Here is a 25,143-nt window from a genome sequence, read left to right as displayed (position 1 = left end):
TGGTGCCAGAGAACTGTAAGCCTGCTAATGGTAGCATCAGACCAAATGACACACACTGTCATGTCACATGTCTTTAATGAGATTATACAGACACTAATCAGTTTGACTATTAATTATTCATCCACACAGTTCATTAAAGCAGCACTGTACGGACAGGGTGCCGACACGACAGCTGGAGTTGGGTAAGCGGTCACCTTGAGCCTTCACGCGAGGTTTTGAGCAGGTAAATTTATACTGAGATAAAAATGGACATCAGTTACTTAGTGGCAAACACTTCTGAAGCTGCTGATCACACTGGAGTAAAAAAACAGTGTTAGTAGAAAACAAGCTTCTTTGTTGTTGTGACAAGATTGCATGCTACATTTTCAATGAAAATAATTCTTTCAAAATGTTTCCAGCTTGGATTTTAACCATTTTTTTATTTAACCATGTGTATGCAAGACATGTGTATGCTCGAACAGATCATGAGCATCCAGTACACAGTACAAATGGGCTTTGACAGGTGACAAGCAACGATGTTGGCGTAGCAGCGTCGGCAAAATTATTTGACTGAACTGACTCCCCCAAAGCTGAAATACAGCTAAAATAGTATGTACAGTCACTGGTGGGGTTAAAAAATGTGAACATAAAAGTGTGAGTTAACATTCTAACGTTTTTACTTGGTACTGAGCTGGTCTGAGTTGAATCCTGGAAAAAAGAAATGCTTAAAAAGACTCACATAGGACCCGGGGAGGAGGAGAGCACCGCTAGCCGCGTCACGTCCAAAATGTCACTATGCTACCATGTACGTCTTCACACAACTCACTCACATGACAAATCACTTCTTTTCAAACTAAATTCTTCCAACCATTAAGATATCAGTCAGTGAAACTGCGTGCGGATCAAAAATGGTTCCTTACTCGGTTGATCTGAATAAGTTGTAGATCTCGGTTGTGCGTTTATCTGAGCTGCTTCCAAACACAGACAATACTGAAGCAGTATCCCAAGAAATATTTGAGGCCATCTGCGGGTCAGCCTGAACGCAGGAGGTATGTCTTACAGTCCGTGGAAATGCCACATTTGTAACAGAACAGCAGCCATTCATTTTCGTCCAGTCGTCCACTTAAAAGTCCTCAACAACTACAGCAGCCATGAGGTCCGGCACTTCGTGCCGATTACATGTCAGTACAGTCATGCTACGTGTGTGGATGAAAACGCTGGTGCCACGTCAAAATAACAAACACTTGTTGTCTGTACTTGCCTTTTCTACACTTCACTGGTATTCATGCACATAAACAACAAAAAATGAAAGTCATCCACAGGCTTCTGGGTTCACTGCACATTTACACTGGTGTGTCGATCTACAAATAAAGTGGGCCTATGATACTAACCTTTACAAATTCACCATCCAGTCAATGTTCACAACTTCTAATACCATGAATTTCAATGATTGTACAATGGATCACTAATTTTGTATCAAATTTTAAGATGCCCTATAATGTTTACTCCTGTTATTCTAATTTTCAGAGAGGTTTTAGAGTAGTTCAGTCCGAGCGTTGATCTGTCTTTCACACAGAAGAAGAATATTCTAGAAACCAAATAAATGCAGCACTTCTGCCATGAATTTGTGAATTGCAAACACATTGTGAATATTTCAACAAATTATCGGCTGTCAGTCCAACAACATGAAATGTAAAAGGAGAAAGTAACTGCCTAGAATCAACTACAACAACTTACATGCCTCAAACATAGAGTTGCATATGTTGTTTCAGATGATTCTGTGGAGGTGATTTTACTTATATATGGCATTTTTCAAATCTAAAATTCTTCTTTTTTTGCCAAGCAGTCCTATTCAGGTAAAAAGCCATTTGGTGCACGGTCACACTACTTAATTAAGGGACACAACTCAATTTCTGTTCCTCTTCTTAGACTCAATAAACACAAGGTGTAAGCCCAGAATTAGGGAACATATCAATAAACTGATCGTATTGATGAGATTAGCGTCGTCTGGAGTGGCTCCTGTCTCTACTGTTGCTGTGCCTCCTGTATCTTCGACTGTAATGGCTGTGACTCCTCCTGTCTCTGCTTTTATTGCTGCTCCTAGAGCTGCCTCTGCTGTATCTACGGTGACTGCGCCTCCTCCCCCTGCTGTGACTCCTCCCGCCGCCGCCGCCACTGTTGCTGCTGCTGCTCCGGCTCCTGTCCCGGCTGGAGCCTGTGCTCCTGCTGCAATGGCTGTGGCTGCGCCTTCTGCTGCCGTGGTGACTGGAGCTCCTCCTGCGGCGGCTGGAGCTCCTTCTCCTCCTGCTGTAGCTGTGGGAGCGCCTCCTCCTCCCCCGGCTGTAGGGGCTCCTCTCTCTGTGGTAGCGGTCCTGGTCCCTCGCTTGCTCCCTAGCGTGCCTGCTCCTCACCACCTCCTCCCTCCTTCCCTCCCGGTCTTTCTTTCTGTCTTCCGCTCTCCTCCTCTCCTCCGCTGCTCTGTTTTTCCCCAAACCTTGGGAATGGGCACCAGATTTGGACACTTGCTTCTCTTTGCTCTCAGCTGCTTTCACTCCGTTCACACGGCCTTCGACCCCCAACATCTCATCATTGACACAAGGATCAGGGGCCTCCTCGCTCGTCTCAGGGCCGGCCTGGTCCTGTATGCCTGGAGGTCTTGTGGTTTTACTGCTGCCCTTTTTCAAAAGGTTGCAAAGCAGTTTCTCCCTTAGCTCCTTCTCTCGGCGCTGGAGCTCCAGTGCACGCTCCTTCTCCACCTCCACCCTCCGGAGCTCCTCCTCCTGCTTGCGTCGGCAGGCCTCCAGCTGCTGAAGACGAGCTAGTTCCTCCTTCTGTCGAGCCTGCTCCTGCCTTTTCCTTTCCTCCTGTTCGGCCCTCTCTTTCTCTTCCTGCTGCTGCTTTGAGGCCTGGAGAGGAGGAGAAAACAAACCATGTAAGATGAGAGAAATTATAAAACTGGAGAAAAAAAAAAAAAACTCACCGTCGCCTGCAAAATCCATATTCAGGTTAGACAGCCAGAAGACACACTGATCTAACGTACTCTAGGCCAATATGAAAAAACATTACGGAGTCATCACACAAGCTCTTCATTGAGCTTCTCATCTAAATCTTGGGAAGGAAAACGAACAAGATTTGTAAAATGCCAAACTTCTACTTTAAAGATTACACCCGAACATCAGTAGCCCTTTTCTAATGACAGACACACTACATGAGTTACACTTACTGTATTCTCCGGTGTTGATTATTTACGAAGAGTGTGTAGCTTGTGTGCTGTGTTTGACAAGGTATTACAGTGTCAAAGTTACAGATATTAACCTCACTATTCAGGTTTCATCAAAAGTGTATTACTGGTGTATCCATTGAGAGGAGTACTTGCTGTAATTGTCGTACCTTGGCCCTGGCCAGCAGCTCAGCAATGAGCCGTATTGATTCGAGGTTGCGCTGAGCCAGCAGCAGCCTCCTCTCCTCCATGGCGATCTTCATCTGCAGCTTCTTTTGCTCCTCTTCCTGCTGGCGCCTCACCCGCTTCAGGTTCTTCCGCTCCTCTCTCTCCCGCAGTTTCTGCTCCCGCTTTCGCAACCTCTCTTCCTTCTTCCTCTCTTTCTCCTCCTCCTCCTGCTCCTTCTGTTTCCTGAACGGAAGGTAAATTGTCCGTTTAAAACTAAGAAAGGCAAAAGGTAATTGTCTGTTCTTGCTGCTAAGTTTTTACTACTAATTCCTGTCAAACAGTGCTGTGTAGAAATACACTAACTTTTCTTAGTCCAGTGCAAAATTGGATTACACAAACTATTCATTGTAACCGACTCAATATTATACTGACAATACTAATACTAAGCTGTTTAGATCAGAAGTGACTATTCTCTGATTTTCTCTTCCCCTTAAATCCTTAATTTTGACTTCTTGAATCGTTTCGTTTCTCTGAATCAGTTTGGTCTTCACCTGCTTTATGTGTTTGTTGTGAATCAGTGGTATATAACTAAAACTTGCCAATGCAAACATTTATAAATAAGTTTATTAATAAGTTTACTAAAATTGATGAGTTTGGGGTGGAGATAAAAATTAAGAACTGTATTAACGGTATTTTAAATTACTTCCAGCCTGAAAGCAAATGTGAAAGGTACTTTATTTTTACATTTTTGCCTTCTATGCAGCAGTATTTCCACCTCCCCTTTCCCAGAAAATATGAACGTACTAATGCACTGGGGCTCACTGCCCTGATTCACAGGGTTACATGAATCCGAGTCCTGCTTCATTATTAGCTGGCTTTCCATTTCCATTTTGTAATCCATCATACCTCTCCTCCTCCTTACGCCTCTCCTCCTCTTCCTTCTCCCGTCGTTTCTGCTCCTCCCTCTGCTTCTCCAGCTCCTGTAGCTTCATCCGCTCCAGGTTCCTCCTCTTCAGGGCCAACTCACTCAGGTGCTTGCTGGTGTCAAAGGTCACCTGAGGAAAACACATGTGTGCAGATACAGTAAAAAGGCTAAAAAAGAGGGCTTTCATTGTACCCAGAGTACTAAGTGCAACAACATTTACATTTTTTCGTAAGGATCTCTTTTTCGTTTGAGCGACTATGATGTTTTGATGCAGTTTTTAATGAATTTGTTGTAAGTTTCTGTATTATGTTGTAGTATGGTTGTTTCAGCATGTCCAGTAAGTGGAAAGTAAAATAATTCAAGTCAGTCTGATCCAGCTGTTTGATGTTTCTAATAAACGAGTGCTTAAGGCTGTTAAGGCTCTTCTTCTTTTAGCATTCGTTACAGTGAAGAACAGATGGTGGTAAATAACAATTACAACAGGTTGATATTGATGTAGCTCACAGTATATAGTTTGATAATGTAATGGATAATTTGTGTGTTGATTACAACAGTGATTCAGTTAAAAATGACTGAACTGATTTTCAGGCTTGTTCATCACTTTCAAAATACTTCTTGTCACATGCAAGCAAAATGAACAACAGAACCAATGTGGTGAAAAAAAAGTATGGATATAAAAGGTATGTATATGTAAATGTGTGATTTGTGCATTGTCATGGTTAACTGATCCTGGCCTTTTACCTCCTGTCAGGCTTGTGAGATTGGGTCTGCATTGGGTCTGATTTCAAATATTGTGAGACTTTGTTGTCATTCCTTGTTGTGCAGGAAAGAGACTGGATTCTGTGGTTTAGGATAGATAGCTCAGGAGAGCCAGAGTGCCTCTATTTGTGACCTTGTTTTCTTGGGTATCTAGATTGTTGGAATGATTATTTGTCAGCACAGTTGTGTGGAGTATTCCTTCAGGACAACAGAGAATAATGAGAGTTTGTTTATTCATCTAAGTGAACCTTGACCAGACATAGAGGGTTTTTCCCATCAACGAACTTACAATATCTTCTTTTATTCTTCATTTCTTTTATACTGATCCTCCTTAGCTTCTTCTACGCCAATTTCGGCTTTACTGTGTGGATCGAGAGACCTACCTCAATCCCTACCCTCATTACCTTGAAAATAATAAGCTTTAATTCTCATTCCACTAAAAGCTCTTAAAGCTGCTATGTGACTCTAGACAACACAATCGAATTGCAAAAATCTGCCTTATTGCAACACCATCCCATCAGTTGCAATTCACTGGCGGCCCCGCGCATAAAACAGAGGCATGCAGGTCTCTGATAGTGAGGATGTGTGGCTGCAGGTGTAGGATATATTCCAGGAAGGCCAGTTTGAGAAATAAATTCATGAGTTTGCGGACTTAACGAATTCAAATACTGCATAGTGGTTTGTAAGCCATGACGAAGGATCTGTGGAAAGTCAGCGACAATTATTTCAACTCTGTCTTCCCAAAACTAGAAATACATAGTTCATGTTAGAAATTAATCTCCTGGGTATATATGTCTGCAGGTGTTGACCAAGGCACTACCTTGCAATTACTGTACTGGCTACCCACTGTGTCAACACGGGACAAAATTAATGAAGACCAGTAACATAGCTACAAATATGGCTCCACTCTGTTCTTCTGTACTCTACTGGCTCTATGCTACGTCCATTGTTTAGGCCTACCAGGCGAGCACAGTGAACGCACAGTGAAGAAGAAAGAAGTCTCTATATACACCTCTATCATGAGTTTAAGTCCAGTTTTCCCAAAGTTTGTACTGATTAGTTTCTCAGTTTAGGACTGAAAACATTTAGGAACTTAAACCACTTATTCAAGCTTATTTACGCACACAAAGTTATTAAACTCAGAAATAGGAAGCTTTTAAGAAATTAGATATCAACTCCTTATTTCAGGGAGGAAATATTTCAAAACGTTAAGTTGAATCACTGGGAAAAGAAATAACCATCCCGTACTATGTTCTTGCCATAACCATTAAACATGAATAGTGCTTTACAACCATGATGATCTGCAGTACCTTGATGTTGCAGGCCACTGCCTTCCCATCATCTCCTTTCAGCATCAGCTTCATGCTTCGCAGAGTGTCCATTGCCTTGGTGAAGCCGCAGTACTCCTGGTACTGGACGTACGCCTCAAAGTTCAGATGACCCCCGAAACTGAATGTGCTGAAGTTTTTGTCCAGCATCTCCTCCCTATATGGGTCCAGCATGGGGATGTCAACATTTCGTACCTACAATCAAAAAGATGGCGTATTGACAAAATCAAACCCTCGGTCAATTTCGCTAGATGCCATTAATCAGTGCACGCTGGTCCTATAAGTGCTTTCAGTCAAAGATTTAATTAAATGTAATATATACAATGACAACTATCTCTTTGGATTACACTGTTTGAGTTCAAGTTTATCAACTTCCGCTTATTGTAAAAGTTAACAATGCAAAATTGAGCAGTTTGCACAACTCTACACCACGCCCACCTCCCTCATTGTATCACTAACAGTAAAGATCAGTGCTGTGTTGTGCCTTACAGCCTAGTGGGACCGTGTTTCAAAGTAACATGTGAATTATTTGCGCAGAGACAGAAACATGTACCACCTTGCCAAATGTCTGGAAGACAGTCTTGAGAACCTCTTCAGAGGGCCGGTCTGGGAACGGGCTGTCCTTTTGGCTGAACCAGCGGCAAGGAAGTCCCTCCAGGTGGATGGTATCAGGCCTCTCTCCTGGCAGAGTTTCATTCATGTCCTTGGCATCACGGAAGAAGGAGTCCCAGTCGTGACGTGTAGGGAAATCCACCTTATTCTCTACCGCACGGACCTGAGGACAGAGAGGGAGAAGAAGGTTGATATGAACTCAGCTGCTAGTTTATTAGGTACGACTAGAGTGCATCACAAACTGCAGCCTCCACAATAACTAAGGAACAAATGCAGATGCAATGAGCAACGTAACAAAGTTCCACCATGGGATGTGTGGCCTGATACAGTGTCAGCCTTACCTTCAGTACGTCAGTGAATCCACTAAGTTTGATGGTCTTCCCGTCCAGACGGCCCAGCAGGGTCTTGACCACTGTCTTGTTTTCCACCTCGCCCTCAAAGCGGATAAAGTCCATGGTACTCTTGGAGATTCGCAGGGCTGAAAACTGCTCTGGAGCTACCATGGCCTTCACTCTCTCCATGACCTCCCAGTTGGAGATGCTCTTGCCTGGCAGCTTGAGCTGGGGCAAAGCCACACTGATAGTCATTTTGGCAATGGGCTTGAGGTACACGTTGTACTCAGAGGAGAGGCACACTGCCTCAGTGGTGTCATGGACAATGGTCGTCATTGTTGAAGACGGGTGGAGAAGCTGCAGGGAGGTTTGACACACAGTTAGGACTATTAACACATGTAAGCTGTTAAAATAAATAATTAGTAGAATAGTTGCACTACACTATATAATGAAAACAACCGAAACAGTGGTTTACAAATTCAAATTGCTGCGCTGTCACATGTAGACATCTCGATGCCAAACTCCATTCAGAAATCTGACAATTTAATGTTGCACTGTTGATCGGCAAACTCACAGGCCACAAACCCATCACGATGCCCTTTTATATTTCTAATTTTAAGTGTATGGTTCGCCTTGTATTTTTATATATACAAACGGTAACAACAGACAAATACCGCCAGACTTGTGTTTGGCACTTATTTTTAAAGCTTTGTCTCATCAAACCTTCAGGCTTCACACATCTGGTTGACTTTAGCTTAACACAACAGGCGCTGATGTTACTAGCAAGCTTTAGGTTATATCAGCGTATCGTTAAGTAACAACGTTATCTAGGATTGTCGGCTCTATTATCTTACGATTAATTTAAAACTAAGCTTTTACTGGTTAGTTAATGGAAACCCATCCAAGCTTAGGTTGAATGCTAATATTTAAAAGCCGTTAATACAACTGTAACGCTCCAGGGTAGCATAACAATAACTAAACTTTAGCTAGCATTAGCTTGGGTCCTGAAAGGGCACAAACACGAGGGCTACAACATGAAAAATAACTAGTACTGACAATTAAAACACCATGTTAGACAAAATGCTGGGTGTGTTAATGCGTGCAAACTGTGGTGGTAATAACAACAGCTAACGTTATTGTTATTTCTAGTTAGTTGCAGGCTAATTAGCTTGAAGTGCTCTGTGACTTTATCGCTCTAACTGGCCTTTAAACAACATCCGAGGGCTTTTACATTACGCCACGTTGGTGAAAGTCATTTCAGTAGATTAAATCAGTCACCTACCTAACATCAGTTAGCCTCCCGGAAGAAAATCATCAAAGTTATAGTGTTGGTTTGTGGGGAGCTAAACACTGCAGGGAGAAATGACCACAGAAAAAAATGTAACTACATAACACTTCCGCATGGAGTCAACTTTGACCTTAAGAAGAAACAAAGTGCAGCAGCACCGCTGTTATTTCAGAACAGCGACACCATGTGGGACACATGTATAGAAAAAATCAGACACAGACTATGGAAAAAAATAGGAAAAGAAGCAGATGGTACAAAGTCGCTTGTCATTGATAGTATTGTTAGTGTCTGGTGCATCCAATTGTTTTTACATCACCTGTGTGTAGTCAAAGGGTAACAGCTGATTGTTCAGTTTGAATACACCTTTTCCTGCAAACTGCAAAATATTTTGTGCTTTTTATTCATAATTTCTTTTCACATTGATATTACATGGTCTTTTGTGTCGCTTATCTTCAGAAAAGTCACAATACATCTGCTTTTAGTGTTTTAGTGTTGGGGGCTCTATGTCACGAGAAAAGACGACATCCGGCTGACCGTGCACATTTGTCACGAGCTTGATGGTCTATTTGGCACTGTTGGTCACAAGTTGGGCTTCGTATGAATGTCATCATCGCTGTGGTGACTGTTTGGGGACAGAGACAGTGAGTAGATGGGGATAGATTGGACATGGATTAGTCCAGCAGCAGAGGCCCCCGGCAAAAAAGTTGGCACAGTTTCCCTGAAAAGATGGCAGAGGAATTTACATAATAGGCATTACTCCCTTCACTTTGTATGTAGGTCAGTAGCTGCAGTCAGACGGCCTCTCTACTCTGCAGTCATCTAACAGATAGACTGCCTTAGGCAACTAGAATCTGGGATCTACTGGCCCAGGAAAGAGCTCATCCCTTCGGTGACCTCGATAAATCGTGTCTGACCACTAGATGAGAGAACTAACAGAGATCAGGGAAACATCAAAAGAGGAGACTCGTATTCAAGAGCATTTCCATTTACACAAGCAACACATTTGAGCCTGTAATCACCATATACATGTAATCCTGCCTTTATGTTGTTGATTTGTTCTGGTTAACATGAGGTGGAGCAATGGAAAGCATCAGTGCTACAAGACGACTGACAGAGCTGTGGTTATCTGTCCAGTCCCAGGCGCTGAGCACATTTACTGGAAATACACCATACCCCTCTCACACATATGATGGTTTATGAACAGAATTTAAAGTACTCAGCTCTACATTTTTTTTTTGCCTCTTATCCTCAGAGACATGCTGGGGATAACAGGCTCAACTTCATGTCTAACAGAAAAAAATAAAAACTGCTCATCCTCTGTCACTTCCTATGTGTAGTATACTGATGGAACTTAGAAAAATCTACAAGTGGTAGTGAATTTGCATTACATTTTATGTTACACATCATGACACAATCAAAACTAGACCAGAGTGAACTAAAGGGCCAGTACAGATCATTCAGAATTTCAGTGATCTTGTCAGGACGTTTAGTCTTTGTGACAGTAGAAGTACACACACACACACACACACACAAAATACACACGTAACAGGTGCAGAATGAGGACCGGCTGTGAATGTATTGGGTGCAGTGTTACACGGGCAGCCTGTGGACAGGAAGCTGTGGATATACTGTAAATGCTGGACCAAAGCTGGCACAGGGGGTCCTCAGACCATCAATTATTCAGCACCACCAGACAAGGACAATCACTTGGTGTCAGCATGGACTGGCAAACAAAAAAACCCTGCTTCATTTGGAGCTTTGGTCCATTCTGGTTGAATCTGACTCTAGTATTCATGACTGTATAGATTATGACCATCATGTGTGTAATCCTCGCCGCCAATCCTACGTATTCTGTATGTCTATATGCTTGGATGGTTGTAAAAACACAGTTAGTAGCACAATGCTAACTGAGCACTGACTTCAGTTTTATGCAAACCATTATTGCTTTATTTCATATTCAAAGATGAGACGTGGCGAGAAAGACGACTGTGGCTCAGAAACAGTGTATTCACCACATAATAACTTCACAGTAATTCACAAGGAAGACGGAAACAAGGACTCACGGACACAATTAACAGTGCACAGCGTTTACATTTCCTCTATTCATGCATCTGAAAAAAGTGATTTCAAAAGGAGGCTTGTACAATACATGTCTACCTCAAAAGACCACACAATTACATGAAGCCCTATGGATTGAGTACAAATGCTACAAAATACTGAGGGAACATTCATGAAATCTAGGGTGTCTCACTGACTCAGTAAACAGATTTAAGTAAGGTTCACATATTTGGGAAAACAGTCAAAAAGTCAGCTCAGCTCAACATACAGCATGTTCTGGCCTAGACTCGTTACTATCCACGGATGATGACAATTAACGAGCAAACGATTGTGTATATGCAAAATCAGAGTGATGAGGCAAAATGAATCTGTTTAATTACAACTAATCAGGGCCACGTCATTGGTCTATGTGAAGAACTTAACCTGAATAGCTTAAACTTTTCACTAGATTAAATGTTGAGCCAGTTCTGCATGAAATTGTTAATCTGTGTCATTCCTTAGAATTGTTCTCTCAGACAAAAGATGCCATTTGAAGCCGCTTAAAATCCCCCACAAAGACGCAGTGTAACAATGAGTGAAGCAGTGAAACAGATTTGAGGTACATTATTGTGCTGCACCCTGTGAAACAGTCCTACTGTGTAACTGATCAGTGTCTTTACAAAGGAACTTGGATCAGACTAAAGCCACGGCAGCCTGGAAATATCCTTCCGTCTGTGTAATTTTGAAAAACACTTAACTGTCTTTTCAACTCTTGATCAACAGAAGTGAAAGGTATAGGAAAAAAATATATAGTCTCATTTGTACTTCTATATACATAGAGTGCTTTATACATCTAAAGGTGTAACAGTTTGATCACCTTCTTATAGTGTGTTTACATTATCAACTCGGGACCAATAACAGCTTGCATGGTTTTAGTTTGAGCGGTTTCCTCCCATATTCACTAACTATCTTCAAAGTGACAAGTGCAAACGTGACGGCTGTACATGGTTGTTATGTGGCTACAACAGTTTCAACACTGAAATCTGTCCCTTCAAAGTAAAAAGATTCATTCACATTACAGAAATGTACCAAAACAATCAGCACCATCCAATCAAAGGAGGTCGAAATATAGAAAATTAGTTCTATGAATATATTATTTTACTCTGCAAACAAAACAAAAAACAAGCTTCTAGATAACTTTGTGGGATCAAACCTAAGTGTTGTGTTCAAATCCCTCACCGCTGTGAGCCAAAACTAAAGTGAAAGCCTGATCCAGTCCTGCCTGCTGCTTTTGCATGTACGTATTAAACTAAAAGCTACCTGCTCTAAAACAGAGCCTAAAAACATTATAGAAAACCCACCAATGCAAAAAAACTGTTTTAAGTAACTCACGGCGCATTCGCTCACTTTAAACCCAATGAACTGTTGTGGCAAATAAAATGCTACATGAACTGTGTCCTGCCCTCAGGGATCAACATAAGCCTAACAACTGCAATAGGAACAAAAAAAGTTATATTCTTAGACAAACATACATTTGTGATTTATTCATTTAAAATCCTGTAATAATAAAACTTTAAAAACAAACCAGCTTGACACTGTATATATTAGGATGTGTACTATTAATTTTGGTCATAAAAACGTCTGACCTGTCAGCTTATAAAGGTGAGTAAACTGTGTTTTGTCACTCTAAACATGTGAAACTGGTTTATATCTCTATATTGCTGGTTCAGAGTTGTGTTACTTCATCCGAACAGGTTGGACAGAGGTCGGGCTCGGAGGGGACTGCTGGGGAGCTCCTCTCCTCTTCCCACCTCCCCAGTGTCCCTGAAGGAGGCGCTGTGGATGATCTGCGCCCGGTGGCGCCCTCGATGCAGCCGGGCGTTCAGACGGCTCAGAGACGACTTCCTCTGCATCCCCCCCTTGGTCCTCCCAGTCACGACCCCCTCCTCTGCTGACTCGGCGGGTGGGTTCAGGAGCCGCAGCGGGTTCAGGTTGCCCTGGAGGACTCTGGGAAACCGCCAGCCTCGCCCTCCGCCACTGCTGCTGTTAGCGTTTTCGTGGTCTGACTCAGCTCCCGGTGAGGTGACTACTCCCTCCTCCTGCAGGTTAGCGGCCAGCGGTGGGGGCAGGTACTGGATGGCTCGTCTCCCACTATAGTCTCGAGCCTCGGGGTCGGCCTCCCAGTCTGACAGCAACACGCGAACCACCTGTCAGCACGTGAGATACAGCTTAGGGAAAACTCAGACACTGAAATCTTGATACACTATATCATATGAAACTCATCAATAATCAAGCATTAGGATATTAAGTCGTCTTCTCTGCTGCCAGTGTGTTGTCTTGCTTTTAAAGTGAATGTCAGGAAAAAGTTTTCTCTTTAGCCATATTTTCCTATGACCACAGTACAGCCTGCACATTTTCCCGTTGAATCCACACCTAGGCATGATATTTAAGTTTCTCTATAGATGTAGTCATTCCTTTTTGGAGCCCGAAGCACACAGCAGACACAACATGCACCCCAAAACATCCCATTTAAGGAGCCACTGCATTGAAGTTAGTGAAGGTTGTTGGAGTGTCCTTTTTAGAAAACATACATTCAATGGAAGAAAAGCTATTATACTCATTCTTGTTCCAGATAATTCTGTTTTGAAGAGGGATTTTGATGATTCTAGATGGAGCAGACAGAGCGTACACACTAATTCGCTGCTTCACTGAGCCAGCGTAACACAAGACACCCCGATAACCACCACCGTCTACGCAACCCACCTGTGAGTGTCCATGCATGGCTGCCAGGTGGAGCGGTGTGTATCCAGCACTTGATCTCACGTTTACATTCACGGGTGTAGCGTTCTCCTTGGCGAAGGCCAGCAGCTGGGAGAGCAGCTCAGCTTTGCCCTGCTTGGCCGCCCAGTGGAGGCAGGTAAAGCCGGTCACAAAGTCTCTCTTGGCCACCAGGCTGGGCTCCACAGTCAGCAGGGGCTGCAGGCTTTCCCACAGGCCGTCTGAGGCGCACAGCATCCACTCATGTTCCAGCGGGTCCAGCGTCACTGAGGCACAATCCTCATCAGTGGCTGAGGACAGGAGCGATGCCGAGTCTCCGTCGCTCCTCACTGAGTCCCGGAGGCGTGAGCCACGGTTGATCAGGGACCTCCGAACCTGCAAAAGGGAAGAATGAAAGATACATTATTTAACACAGTAGTTATTTAACTCTGTGTTGCTGCAGAATGCTTTATGGCAATATAAAGAAATGTTTTTTTTGTTGCTAACCTGACAAAGAGTTAAGGCAAGATAGATGACATCACTGTTGCCGTGGAGTCACACATCATGAATATTGCATCTGTAGTCACACCCCAAATGTTTTTTTCCCAGCAGCTTAACAAAGGCTGTGCTCTCGGCCACGCTGCCAGTTACACTGCCTAATTTCTTATAAACAGCTGTGTGCCTTACAGGCTTTGGAGCACACCCAAAGGTGAAACGTCTCCACTTTAAGTGTGAACGATATAAACATGATGATATAACATGATTCAAAACATCTGAAACCTAAGAAAATCTAAGTTAAATGGGATTTTTAATGTAAAAATCAACTGAAAAACCCATTTAACTTACACTGTTACTCCTTTGTTTCAACTGCTATATCCTGCAGAGAGCTTTGTGAAGCACAAATTAAGATTCTGACATGATAATTATCTACTTTACCTCTTATTATTTTTTTCCCAGCCAGAGTAACTAAAGTCACCTACCTGAGGAGAACTACTCATCATCAGCTCTATGAAGTTCCTGCGACTTCCCTTGGGTGTGTTGATATCTCCAACAGGGTCCAGCCCCTCCAAGGCACTGTCTTCAGATAGGCAGCTGATCAGCATGGCCCGCTGGGACCCTTTGGACACCCTGCGTGCCCCTCTCACCTGGTGGTTATGGGACCCTGCAGGCGGAGCCTGCTCCAGATCTGGCACCCCAATGACTGGGGCTGACTCCCGCCTCCTCCTCTCCCTCAGCTTCACCTCCCCTCCAGAGGTAGGAGTCGATGTGTTGGTCTTATTATTCTGGGAGGAGGCTGCGGCTTGCTCGTTGTCATTTGACTGTTTTCCATTGTCCAGGCTGGATGCTCCTGTGGACATTGGACAGGTTTGTTTGTCACTGTCATCCAGCTCTGACACTGTGTGATGTTTCTAATCCAAAACAACATTTTCACTGTAATCCCCACAGGTGTGAACAAGGTTAGTCTTGTTATCCTCTCTTTTGTTATCATCCTGAATTATTGTGGACTTTTGGTGATTTTTTTTGAGCAACACAAAGGTGAAAATAAGGTGCTGCTCATTGGACAATTTCAGTCTTATGCAGGAAGGTGTTGGCCTTCAAAAACAATGATATTGTTTATGTTGTGGCTGTTCAAAGAGCCAATGCGAGACATTGCAGTTTAAGAGGAAATAAATTAATAAGTAGACACAACGTTACTGATGAAAAGAATATGCACACATGATAGATAACGAAATATGTGTCAAATATTTAAATAAGCAACTGATGGATTAAGAAATCAGATGGGATGAAACCAGCAAAGATCCCTCACCTGTTTGTTCTCCGTTTTCAGGGTTGCCATTGACACAGTTGTTGTCCACTGTCTCCTGGATATTACCATTGCACTCCGCGTGATCGTGGCCGTCTGTGTCCGTACGCATCATCGACTCCGCGCTGCCTTCACTATTTAAACACACAAATTTCACGCCGTTTTCCACCTTCACGAAACCCACGCTGTCCACGACGCGTTTCAGCACCTCGCGGTCCGCTGCCTCCTTCGACTGGTCATTCTTCTCCCAAATTGATAGGAAATGATCGATCAGCTCCATCTGTTGGACCCTCCCTCCTCTCTCCATCAGGAACTCCTGCACGGCTTGCTCCGTGCACTGGGACGCCATCATCATCCCGAACGGCCCAAACAGAGCGCACAGATGGCGAAATAAGTTACACGGGAACGCTTTAAAATGACTCCATGTTTACGCTACTGTCACTCACGGAGCTCTTTGACAGCGGATGACAGCATCTTCTGCACCAGCCTCCTCCTCTCCTCCATTGGGAGTGCCGAGCTCCGGCAGATAGGGGTCGCAAGTGGCTGAAGCAGCAGCGCAAAAGGCCCAGCGCTGCACAGAGCATGCTGCGTTCTAGTGCTCCTCGTAAAGTCGGCCTCCAATAACTAGTAAACATCGATCACGTTGTAAAAACTCTGATTTGAGAATGGAGTTTCATTTTAAGTGTCTACTGAGCCGTAATGTACTGGATGGCTAAATGATTCAGATATGAAATAGTTGACTAAAATCTGTTGTCTTGGCAGTCTTGTTGTTCAACACCATAGACTGTATATGGTCAACACATTTAGAGCAAATGCGCCAAAGTCCAAGGCAACTACAGTTAAATCTGTAGATTTTTTAAACTAACTAAGCAGGCCAACTAATCTATTTTAAAATTACTCATATATGAAATCAGGTATAAACATCAGCACGGGGAACCTGATGAATGAGGATGTTAAAGTTGGCTTTACAATTTTTCTGACAGTCCACAAAATACCATGGAAGCGATAAGGGAAATTAAGTTGCGCTGTACCATGTTTCAAAGAAGGGGAGCTCGGTGTATTCGTACAGTAATATAACACGGTTTGACCAGACTTTCTACATTTGAAGCGCAATTCACTCCTAAAAAACATTCAATATTAGATATTTTGTGCGATGTAGCCCTAATTTATGGTATTTTAGTTTTAAAACAAATTTACAATCTATAGATTTCCCCTCATTCCTATCTCGTTTTGAGTAGCCCGGTCTGTCCAGTTGTCGACGGTAGACGCTGTGAGGCGGTCCTGATCACGGCTCCAAAAAGTCGAGTTTTAGTCAGTTTTTTTTGTATTATTTCCAAATCTATCTTGGATATAAATTTCTGGCTAAAGCTATGGCTTCTTCAGATGTTGCTCGGCAACCGGTTAGTATTTTCCTTCTTTGTGGTTGATAAGTGACAGTGTTCTTGACAGTGGAGCAGGGAGTGTCCGAGGCTATCACTAAGTTAGCTACTGTTGCCGCTAGCCCGCGACAACTTTGCGTCTTTGAAGTTACTGAAGAAAATAACGTAACTCACACAAAACATCAAAACACGCCTCATTTTCACTTCGACACAGGTCCAGATCACCAAGCGGGACTTTTCAACCTCAGTTTTCAACTTTTCATCAGGGAATCCATGTTAACATTAGTTACATCTTTCACCGAGATCCACTGCGGAGGGGGCTAACGTTAGCAGGCTAACACTACTTTAACGTTACGCTAGCATCAGACATTCAACAATCAAAAGTTAATGAAAGTAGTTGTTTTCGGTACGATTAAACACACCTGCGCCAAAGTCACTAAACAACTTTGCTGAAGTTACTCGTGTTTTATTGCTAAGGTGTGTGGCTGGGCTCGGCTGGCTGTGAAGGAAGCTACATTTTTGAATGAAATCTGGCGTTCACGTCGATGCCATCAGGCCAGAAATCAAGGCGTGCTCGAAACTTACGTGAACGTTTAGTGTCTCCACACATAAACAACATCGATGAACGTCCTTAACGTCAGCAAACTGGGTCAATGTTAGTCCGCTGACCGTGTTTCTGAATACAAGTTCAGACAGGGGCAGATCAGAGGAGGACGACAGGGGAGCACAGTTTGAGGAAGACACTTTATAAAGTGCTTTGTAGCTTCCACATTCAAAGAAATATTTAAAAAGTGACTGAGATGAGACTTGACTGAGATACAGATGATACTAACTGTAAGAGGAAGTTTTTAGGTCTGTGTAATTAGAGCCACTTGTTAAGTGTAATACTATAAAATCACAAAGATGTGCTTGTTCCATCACATTAAGGGTGCTGTAATAGTGTAACAGTATCACAGGTGCCTAGACCACTGATATGTGAATGTTCAGTTTGTTGTTTGTCGATGCTGGAGGATCATGTGTGGCTAGTGACCAGTTTCTAAAAGTTGATCCATCACTTTTGCTGCTGAAATAATCCCACAGTCCTGGAGGATCAGTGTTCATATTTTAGGAGAAAATGGCTGCATCTTGCTGAGACTGATCTGTCTGCAATGTGTGATTTCTTTCTCAGGATAAAGGAGTGCGGCCCCTGTCCCTGGCAGGCCATGTGGGCTTTGACAGCCTCCCAGATCAGCTCGTCAACAAGTCTATCTGTCAGGGCTTCTGCTTCAATATCCTCTGCATCGGTACCTTTTTACACACACAGATACAACTATAACTACACAACACACACCCTCACTGAAACACAGATCTACACAGGATGCCACTACTCTTCACTCATGTACATGCATGCATACACACACACACACACACACACAGATTGCCTTACCTGAACGCCACAATTAAGTGTCAAGTCTGATGTTATGGCTCCTTTTTTCCATAATATTTAGCTGGAGTGCATGTTGATCTCTATGGCAGGACTTGATTCTAGTAATAGAGTATTAGTCTAAGTTTTAGGGTAGACAAGGGGTCAAAGGATGCTGTTGGTTCAAATTTCTCGACCAGCACACACACACACAAAAATGAGGTTTCATTAATGATTTTATACTTAGTACTGAAAGCAGTTTGTTTTGGCAGTGCCAGGCACTGATACTCGCATCACTAAGATAGATCTCAACCATGAAATTCAACTACACTAAACTAATCAACTAAAACTTGTGCTCCATCTTTTCTGGCTCCAGGTGAAACCGGTATCGGCAAGTCTACCCTGATGGACACCCTTTTCAATACCAACTTTGAGAACTTTGAGTCCTCCCACTTTGAGCCTCAGGTGAAGTTGCGGGCTCAAACCTATGATTTGCAGGAGAGTAACGTCAGACTACGCCTTACTGTGGTGAACACTGTGGGCTTTGGAGACCAAATGAACAAACAAGAGAGGTGGGAAGACGAGAGTTTGGTTGACGATGAGAGAGTGAACGTGATTAAGAATGAACGTTTAGTTAAATATCATTTTATCAAATTACATTTCTAATCAGCTCACCATGTCTGCCCTGTAGCTATCAGCCGGTGGTCGACTACATCGACAGGCAGTTTGAGAGTTATCTGCAGGAGGAGCTGAAAATCAAGCGCTCTCTTCACAACTACCACGACTCGCGAGTCCATGCCTGCCTTTACTTCATCTCCCCCTCAGGCCATTCACTCAAATCCCTGGACCTGGTCACCATGAAGAAACTAGACAGCAAGGTAGGAGAAGGGTCACTGTCTGTGTCTGTGTCTGTGTCGGTGCATTGACCTAAAATGTGTCTGCAGTTCTTGGACTTGACATGGGTATCTTAAAATGGACCAATCAGTTCTTTCTGTGTACTGTGTAGAGGACATGCCAACATGCAAAAGAGCTTTATTTATCAATAGAAACACGACACTGAAGAATCGCATGTGAACATTACATGAGAACTGACTAAACTGCGTGTACAGCATGTCCGTGATAATGGGATGTGCTGTATTGGAGATAGGCGCTGCCGTTGTTTCTAGTGTTTTTGTAAATGACTGTTGGGAGAGCTTCGCTATCCAACTGGCTAAACCCCTCCCTTCAGTCTTGAAGTGGCCAGAAACTTTCCCATGCTCTCTGTGTGTAGAAAGTTTGTGTTTTTTGTGTGTTTGTGGGATTTCACTGCCCTGGAGTGTCAGTAACCCTGGATTTGTGTTTGAATGGAGTAGAAAAAGCAGTGGAATGCCGTAATCACCTCACGCACACGCACACACACACTCGAGTTGTCCTTTTGTGTCACTGTACAGATACACACAGAAAGAACCATTTGTTGAGTCGAAGCACTGACAGAAAGACAGTCAGTCACTCAGACAGCTGTTGGAACAGATCTCCTAGCATTGTTTTGTTTTTTCTGCTGGGATCTGTGTGTGTGTGTGTGTGTCTGTGTGTGTCTGTCTGTGTGTGTGTGTCTGTGGATGGGTGTGTGTGTGGTCTGGCCCAGAAGCTTGTCTAGTGACAACAACTCATTCCAAGCCTCTTTTTGCTACAACAAGATGACGGACAGACAGGCAGGAGAGGAATGTGGGACGGCTGAGACAGCAGAGCAGGCTGTTGGGCCAGAAATAACATCAGCAAACGTGGTTTATATATCACTTATCTAAAATCAGTTTGAACAAGCATTTTAGATAAAGTAATGAAAATAAATATTGTTAGAAGAGTTAGTGTTTTTGTGGAACTGTTGTTTGTACTTTGCCAGAGTCGGGCTAATGTGTGTACATGCCGCTTCATGGCATCCTGATCAGTGAGATGAGCCTGTTTTAGCTCAGTTACTAGATGTCTGTAGCATCAGGGAGCAGCTCTGAGAGGTCAAAATTACATTAAAATACACAAGAAATCTAATTACCAGCACAACACACAGGTAAAGTGAATTAGACCTTGTTATTATCTATCTTTTTTGTATTGGTGGAATTGATGACCATGAGTTATATCTTATGGGAAATTATCCTAGACGGCAATAAGATGTAATAAATGTAGTTTTTTCTTTGAGCTATGAGGAGGAAACCCAGTGTTCTCCCTGTCTTGCACCTTGCTGCTCTGGCACCATTTTAAAACCAGATTAAGCCACTTAAAACTCCTACCTCTAGTAGATATTTGAAATATGATTATCTAGGTTTCCTCTGGCCACCGTGGTATATTCTTCAGTGGTATTAGGCTAATGTCACAGCAGTCTGATGGAAAAATATGAGAATATATGCGAGTTTTAACATATGTAATGTCCCGAAACATTCATCATCCTGTTGGATCTTTTTCTCATTTAATTTGTAGTTTCAGAAGTTATGTTACTTCATGCATACAGATGTCATGAAGGGCCTAATGTTTCTCTGAAGTCTGAAATACTTCTGTTTATATTTAAAAAGTCTGCCGAGGAGGAAGAATCCCTTATTTTGTCCATGCACATGAACATGTTTCCCATCTGGCTGTAGGTAAACATCATCCCAGTGATCGCCAAAGCTGACACCATCAGCAAGAGCGAGCTGCACAAGTTCAAGATCAAAATCATGAGCGAGCTGGTCAGCAACGGCGTCCAGATCTACCAGTTCCCCCTGGATGATGAGACCGTAGCTAAGGTCAACACTACAATGAATGTAAGGACACACACACACACACTCTTACACCACCTTGAACTAGAGTGCTTTCTCAGGGTCGGGTTATGTTAGAAAACAACTAGTTCATACAAAGTGTTGTTTAAGTGTTTCTACATGTTCCTGACAGTCACAGCGTGATGTGGCTTCTCTGTCAGATTGTTTTTAGTTCTTACTGTCTTACTTCACTGTGATCAGGACTCACTGTACCAACATTTTGCTCCGTCAGGTACTGTGCACTTGAGTGACAAGTGTAATATTCTAACATTAATGCATATTAAGTCAAAAACTCAGTTTTAAAGGTTGTGCGGTTTGTCTGTGTGGGTTTTTCAGGTCAGTCATCCCAGTCTAACACCATATTCCCCGGGGATTGCAGTTATATTTTTCAGAATTGAATTTGCATTTCTTTGCACCATCAGCAAGGTTTTATAAATATAACTTCAAACATGGAGACGCAGTGTGTGAATATGTGAGGGAGCAATGCTGAGGGAATAAACAGCTGTGACTCAACAAATATCTATAAATATACTTTAACTTTTGCACATTTTTAAAACTGCCTAGAACAGGTTCAGTTTTAGTTGTAGGAGCTCCGTCTTTGCTTGCAGTTTATGTGTTTTAAAGGTATAATAAAATAAAGTGTTTCTGCAGGGTCATTTGCCATTCGCTGTAGTTGGCAGCACAGAGGAAGTCAGCGTTGGCAATAAGATGGTGAAGGCTCGTCAGTACCCCTGGGGTGTCGTACAAGGTAAGATGGGTCATTGTTTGTGTGTTTTGTAACTGTGCTTGTAAAGATCCTGCTGGTAATTGTACGATTAATTCATTAGTCATCTATTAGTCTCACAAGAATTATCACTCGTGTTTCCTGTAGAAATGACTGTTGTGGCTCAAAGAGTTCAATTCACTGTAGCTTAAGTTTGAAATCAGCCGTTAGTTAGCAGTAAAGAAATACGATTACTGTTGCTTTCATCGGGGAGTTTCAGTGTCTCCTCATGGTCTTAATGCTTTCTCAAAGGTTTTTATTGGCTGATACAAAAACATCTGGAGGAAATCTGGAGGAAACACCTAAAATTTACAATGTTTAATGTCAGCTGGAAGGCTAACCCGCTTTTATTTGTCTCATATGTGCTGATGCGTGTGTCAGTGGAGAACGAGAATCACTGTGACTTTGTGAAGCTGAGGGAGATGCTGATCTGTGTAAACATGGAGGATCTGAGAGAGCAGACACACACTCGCCACTATGAGCTATACAGACGCTGCAAGCTGGAGGAGATGGGATTCAAAGACACAGACCCCGAGTGCAAACCCGTCAGGTGAGCTACTGACATCATCAACACCGGCATGGACACGGTGAAAAATGCACAACTGACCCGCGTGTATCTGTGTGTGTGTGTGTGTGTGTGTGCAGCTTGCAGCAGACCTACGAGGCCAAGCGTCAGGAGTTCCTTGTGGAGCTGCAGAAGAGGGAGGACGAGATGAGGCAGATATTTGTGCAGCGGGTGAAGGAGAAGGAGGCTGAGCTGAAGGAGGCTGAGAGGGAGGTATGTGGACCCTCAAGTGAGCAAACACCAACTCACCCCCATGGAACTGTTCATTAGCAGCATATGTTGTGTGTTAAAATAGCCGCCACTAGGCACAAGCATACCCAGGGGTGTGAGCTGCTGACTCAGCAGCAAATCAGTTATTTTGTGTTTTCACTCTTAGGAAAACTTATGTTTTTTTTTTTTTTTTTAAGAAAAGAAAGCAGGGGGACAGTAAAACTACTGTCTTTTGTAAAGCTTTATAACATTTTACAGACTTTCTGGTTAATCTGTGAAATGTCATACAAAACTGTTGGTTATTAACTATATTTTTTTCTGCAAATATGATAAATGTTTCATTATTTTCTCTTAGTAAGTAAAATAGTAATTTTTTCCTCCCAGAGAAAGTTGGTCTTTTTACAATTTTACATCTAGTTTGCTTCTACTGTGAGAGAGCAAAGTCTCTTTAAATTGTCACATGGGAGGTTTCAATGTGCTACCTAGGCAGGCAGGTCTGTAATGTTTTTGCTCTTCTGCTCGAACAAAATGGAGGCCTCCAAAAATGGCGCCATCTCTGTAACTCAACTCTGCTGTTGTGTTCGTTTCAGCTCCAGGGTCGTTTTGAGCAGCTGAAGCGCCTCCACGCAGAAGAGAAAGCAGCTCTGGAGGACAAGAAGAGCCTCCTGGAGGAGGATCAGAGTACCTTCAGCAAGAGACGAGCTGCCGCCCAGCTCCTGCAGGCCCAGAGCCTCACCGCCAACGGCAAGAAGGACAAGGACCGCAAGAAGTAAGAGGCCCCTCTGAAAACTAATGCCGATGTTTGATGGAAATACACAGGACCCACAGGTTTACACAACTTTCTGAGTCATCAGTGACACGTTGACAATGAGGTCAGACTTTTATATACAGTATAAAGACACGTTCATACTTCCTGCTAAAAATGATGCGGGGAGACAATCTGATGAGCACTGAGTGCGTCTACACTGCAACAGATTGACTCTCAACTCTCTGAATTCCCTCTCTTCCAGCTCCGGCTTCATGTGAAGACTCGGGGATCTGAAGTACACTCCAGTATGACCAGCATAACCAGTGACATTCTGCCCACATCTTTTCCAGCCCTTTGTGGCCAGTCTCAAACACTAACCAGTAAAACACCACACGGACCAGCAGTGTGTGTGAGAGTGTGAGTTTGATTTATGCCAAAGTTTAATGACTGTACCCATGAAACATGTGTACACCTTCGTCGATGGTATTTTTAATCTTCTTTGTGGGTTTTATACCTCTGTGTAATATTTTATATTTATCCTTTCATTTTTATATGCATTATATGCTTATATTATAAGCATTTATTTTCCATATTCCACCCTCTTCTTTTTTTTACTTTTGCCCAGACTGAGGGACACCTCAGCGTATCTTCACATAGAATCCTCACTAAATGCCGAACTATGAAAGGTACAAACAATACACAAGAAAGGGTCTTCTTCAGTTACATTCAGTCTGTCTGCCATATCTTTAGTGAATAATAAGAGCACCCTTAATGTCTTGTAATGCCTTTGCTGAAGATCTGTGACATGCTTGTAATTTATTTTAAAGCCCCTTTCAAACATGCTTGACTTCATGAGGAGATTTACATCTCGGTCTCAGTATTTAAGTAAATGTCAGAGGTCCCTTCATAAAATTCACAGCAGCGGTCTGACCTGTTGTAGTAAAATTTCCATAACCGCTCCAACACGGCCAACATGTTGGAACTAAATTTAAGACTTAATATTTAGTTAGACATAAGAAAATAAAATCAGTTTAGGCACTGTAAATAAGACTATTTTAATTTGGTAGAGGAATTTACTCGTGCCAAAGTGTTTTCATAAATTCCATTTTATTGTGGTGGGGCAAAAGAGGAATAAAAACCACCCTCGTCGTCATCAGACCATCGCTCTCCCTACGTTTTCCACTTTCATTAATGTCAACCGCTTACAGTATGAACATGCAGCTAAATGCTTCAGATGCAGCACGTCACAGCCGAACAGCTTGTTTTGCTACATTTTGACATCGTCAGACGGTATAAAATAGGCAGCAGAATTTCATGTTCTATACTTAGTCGATGACATAGATAGGAAAATCAGGAAATCCACAGGGTTGGTTAGACTAGTGAGGGGTGGCGGTGAGCGAATCAATGATAGAGATAGATAGAAGAGAGAGAAAAACAATCAACAGTCCATCATTTCGTTATTTACTCAGCTCCACGGAGGCCTGTGTATGTCTGAAAGCCATTCATTTAACAGACTTGTTGCTAAATCCATTAATGTTACAGAATCCATGTGTGAAAGGGGCTTAATTGATTCTGAAAGTTGTCCTATTGCGTTCATCATGCCACGAGCATTGTCACAGGGCCGAATAACTCCACATCCCTTTTCTGTATTACGCCTGAGTCTCTCACCACTCCTTGGTGCGATAAGCTTAGACTACACACACCAGCATTACAAAAACCTGCAGGAGCCACACAGATTGTTGATCCAAAAGAAAAGAGTCATCTCTGAACTTTTGACTTCTCTCATCCAGTCACAGTTTGACAGTTTTCTAGGAGGGTGAGGCCGAGACTCAAGTTTGGATTTGGTACATGTTACAGCATCTATTTATGTGTATTGTTTTGCATGCTCCTTTATTTTTCCTACTGCCACAAACAATGCAGTCTCTCTCTTCAAAAAAAAAAAAAAAAGGAGCTGACTCATGGAAAAATTGCATGCTGGAAGTACAGAAAGGGGCGGGGGTGGCATTTGTGACTGTATTTTTATCACTTCTTTATCCACTTGTCCCTGGAGTCTCAGTGAGACTGTACAGAGTAAACCAGAACACTGTGGTGCTTGTTTCCAGTAA

The 25,143-nt window shown here is 42.8% G+C and overlaps 3 protein-coding genes across 3 annotated transcripts; 1 reads left to right on the top strand and 2 right to left on the bottom strand.

The window, feature by feature from the left end:
• Window positions 1-1,853: 1,853 nt before the first annotated feature.
• On the bottom strand, window positions 1,854-8,684 carry akap17a (A kinase (PRKA) anchor protein 17A). The gene is made up of 7 exons (XM_070838130.1): window positions 8,606-8,684; window positions 7,333-7,680; window positions 6,936-7,154; window positions 6,362-6,574; window positions 4,274-4,422; window positions 3,370-3,610; window positions 1,854-2,885 (listed from the first exon to the last, which is right to left on the bottom strand). Exons 2-7 carry the CDS (start codon window positions 7,657-7,659, stop codon window positions 1,977-1,979), a joined length of 2,058 nt encoding a protein of 685 aa, XP_070694231.1. The 5' UTR covers window positions 7,660-7,680; window positions 8,606-8,684; the 3' UTR covers window positions 1,854-1,976.
• Window positions 8,685-12,390: 3,706 nt separating this feature from the next.
• On the bottom strand, window positions 12,391-15,561 carry sowahca (sosondowah ankyrin repeat domain family Ca). Its single transcript, XM_070838665.1, has 4 exons — window positions 15,213-15,561; window positions 14,386-14,753; window positions 13,412-13,801; window positions 12,391-12,855 (listed from the first exon to the last, which is right to left on the bottom strand). The coding sequence occupies exons 1-4, from the start codon at window positions 15,559-15,561 to the stop codon at window positions 12,391-12,393; spliced, it is 1,572 nt and encodes a 523-aa protein (XP_070694766.1).
• Window positions 15,562-16,471: 910 nt separating this feature from the next.
• septin10 (septin 10) lies at window positions 16,472-23,809 on the top strand. Its single transcript, XM_070837754.1, has 10 exons — window positions 16,472-16,609; window positions 17,757-17,871; window positions 18,367-18,562; window positions 18,682-18,868; window positions 20,597-20,758; window positions 21,404-21,500; window positions 21,897-22,065; window positions 22,161-22,293; window positions 22,881-23,059; window positions 23,301-23,809. Exons 1-10 carry the CDS (start codon window positions 16,580-16,582, stop codon window positions 23,314-23,316), a joined length of 1,284 nt encoding a protein of 427 aa, XP_070693855.1. The 5' UTR covers window positions 16,472-16,579; the 3' UTR covers window positions 23,317-23,809.
• Window positions 23,810-25,143: the final 1,334 nt, after the last annotated feature.

This window comes from Pempheris klunzingeri, chromosome 10 (assembly GCF_042242105.1).
Source record: "Pempheris klunzingeri isolate RE-2024b chromosome 10, fPemKlu1.hap1, whole genome shotgun sequence".
NCBI lineage: Eukaryota > Metazoa > Chordata > Actinopteri > Acropomatiformes > Pempheridae > Pempheris > Pempheris klunzingeri.
The sequence above is the reverse complement of the archived record's forward strand: the minus strand, read 5'-3'. Positions and strand labels throughout refer to the sequence as shown.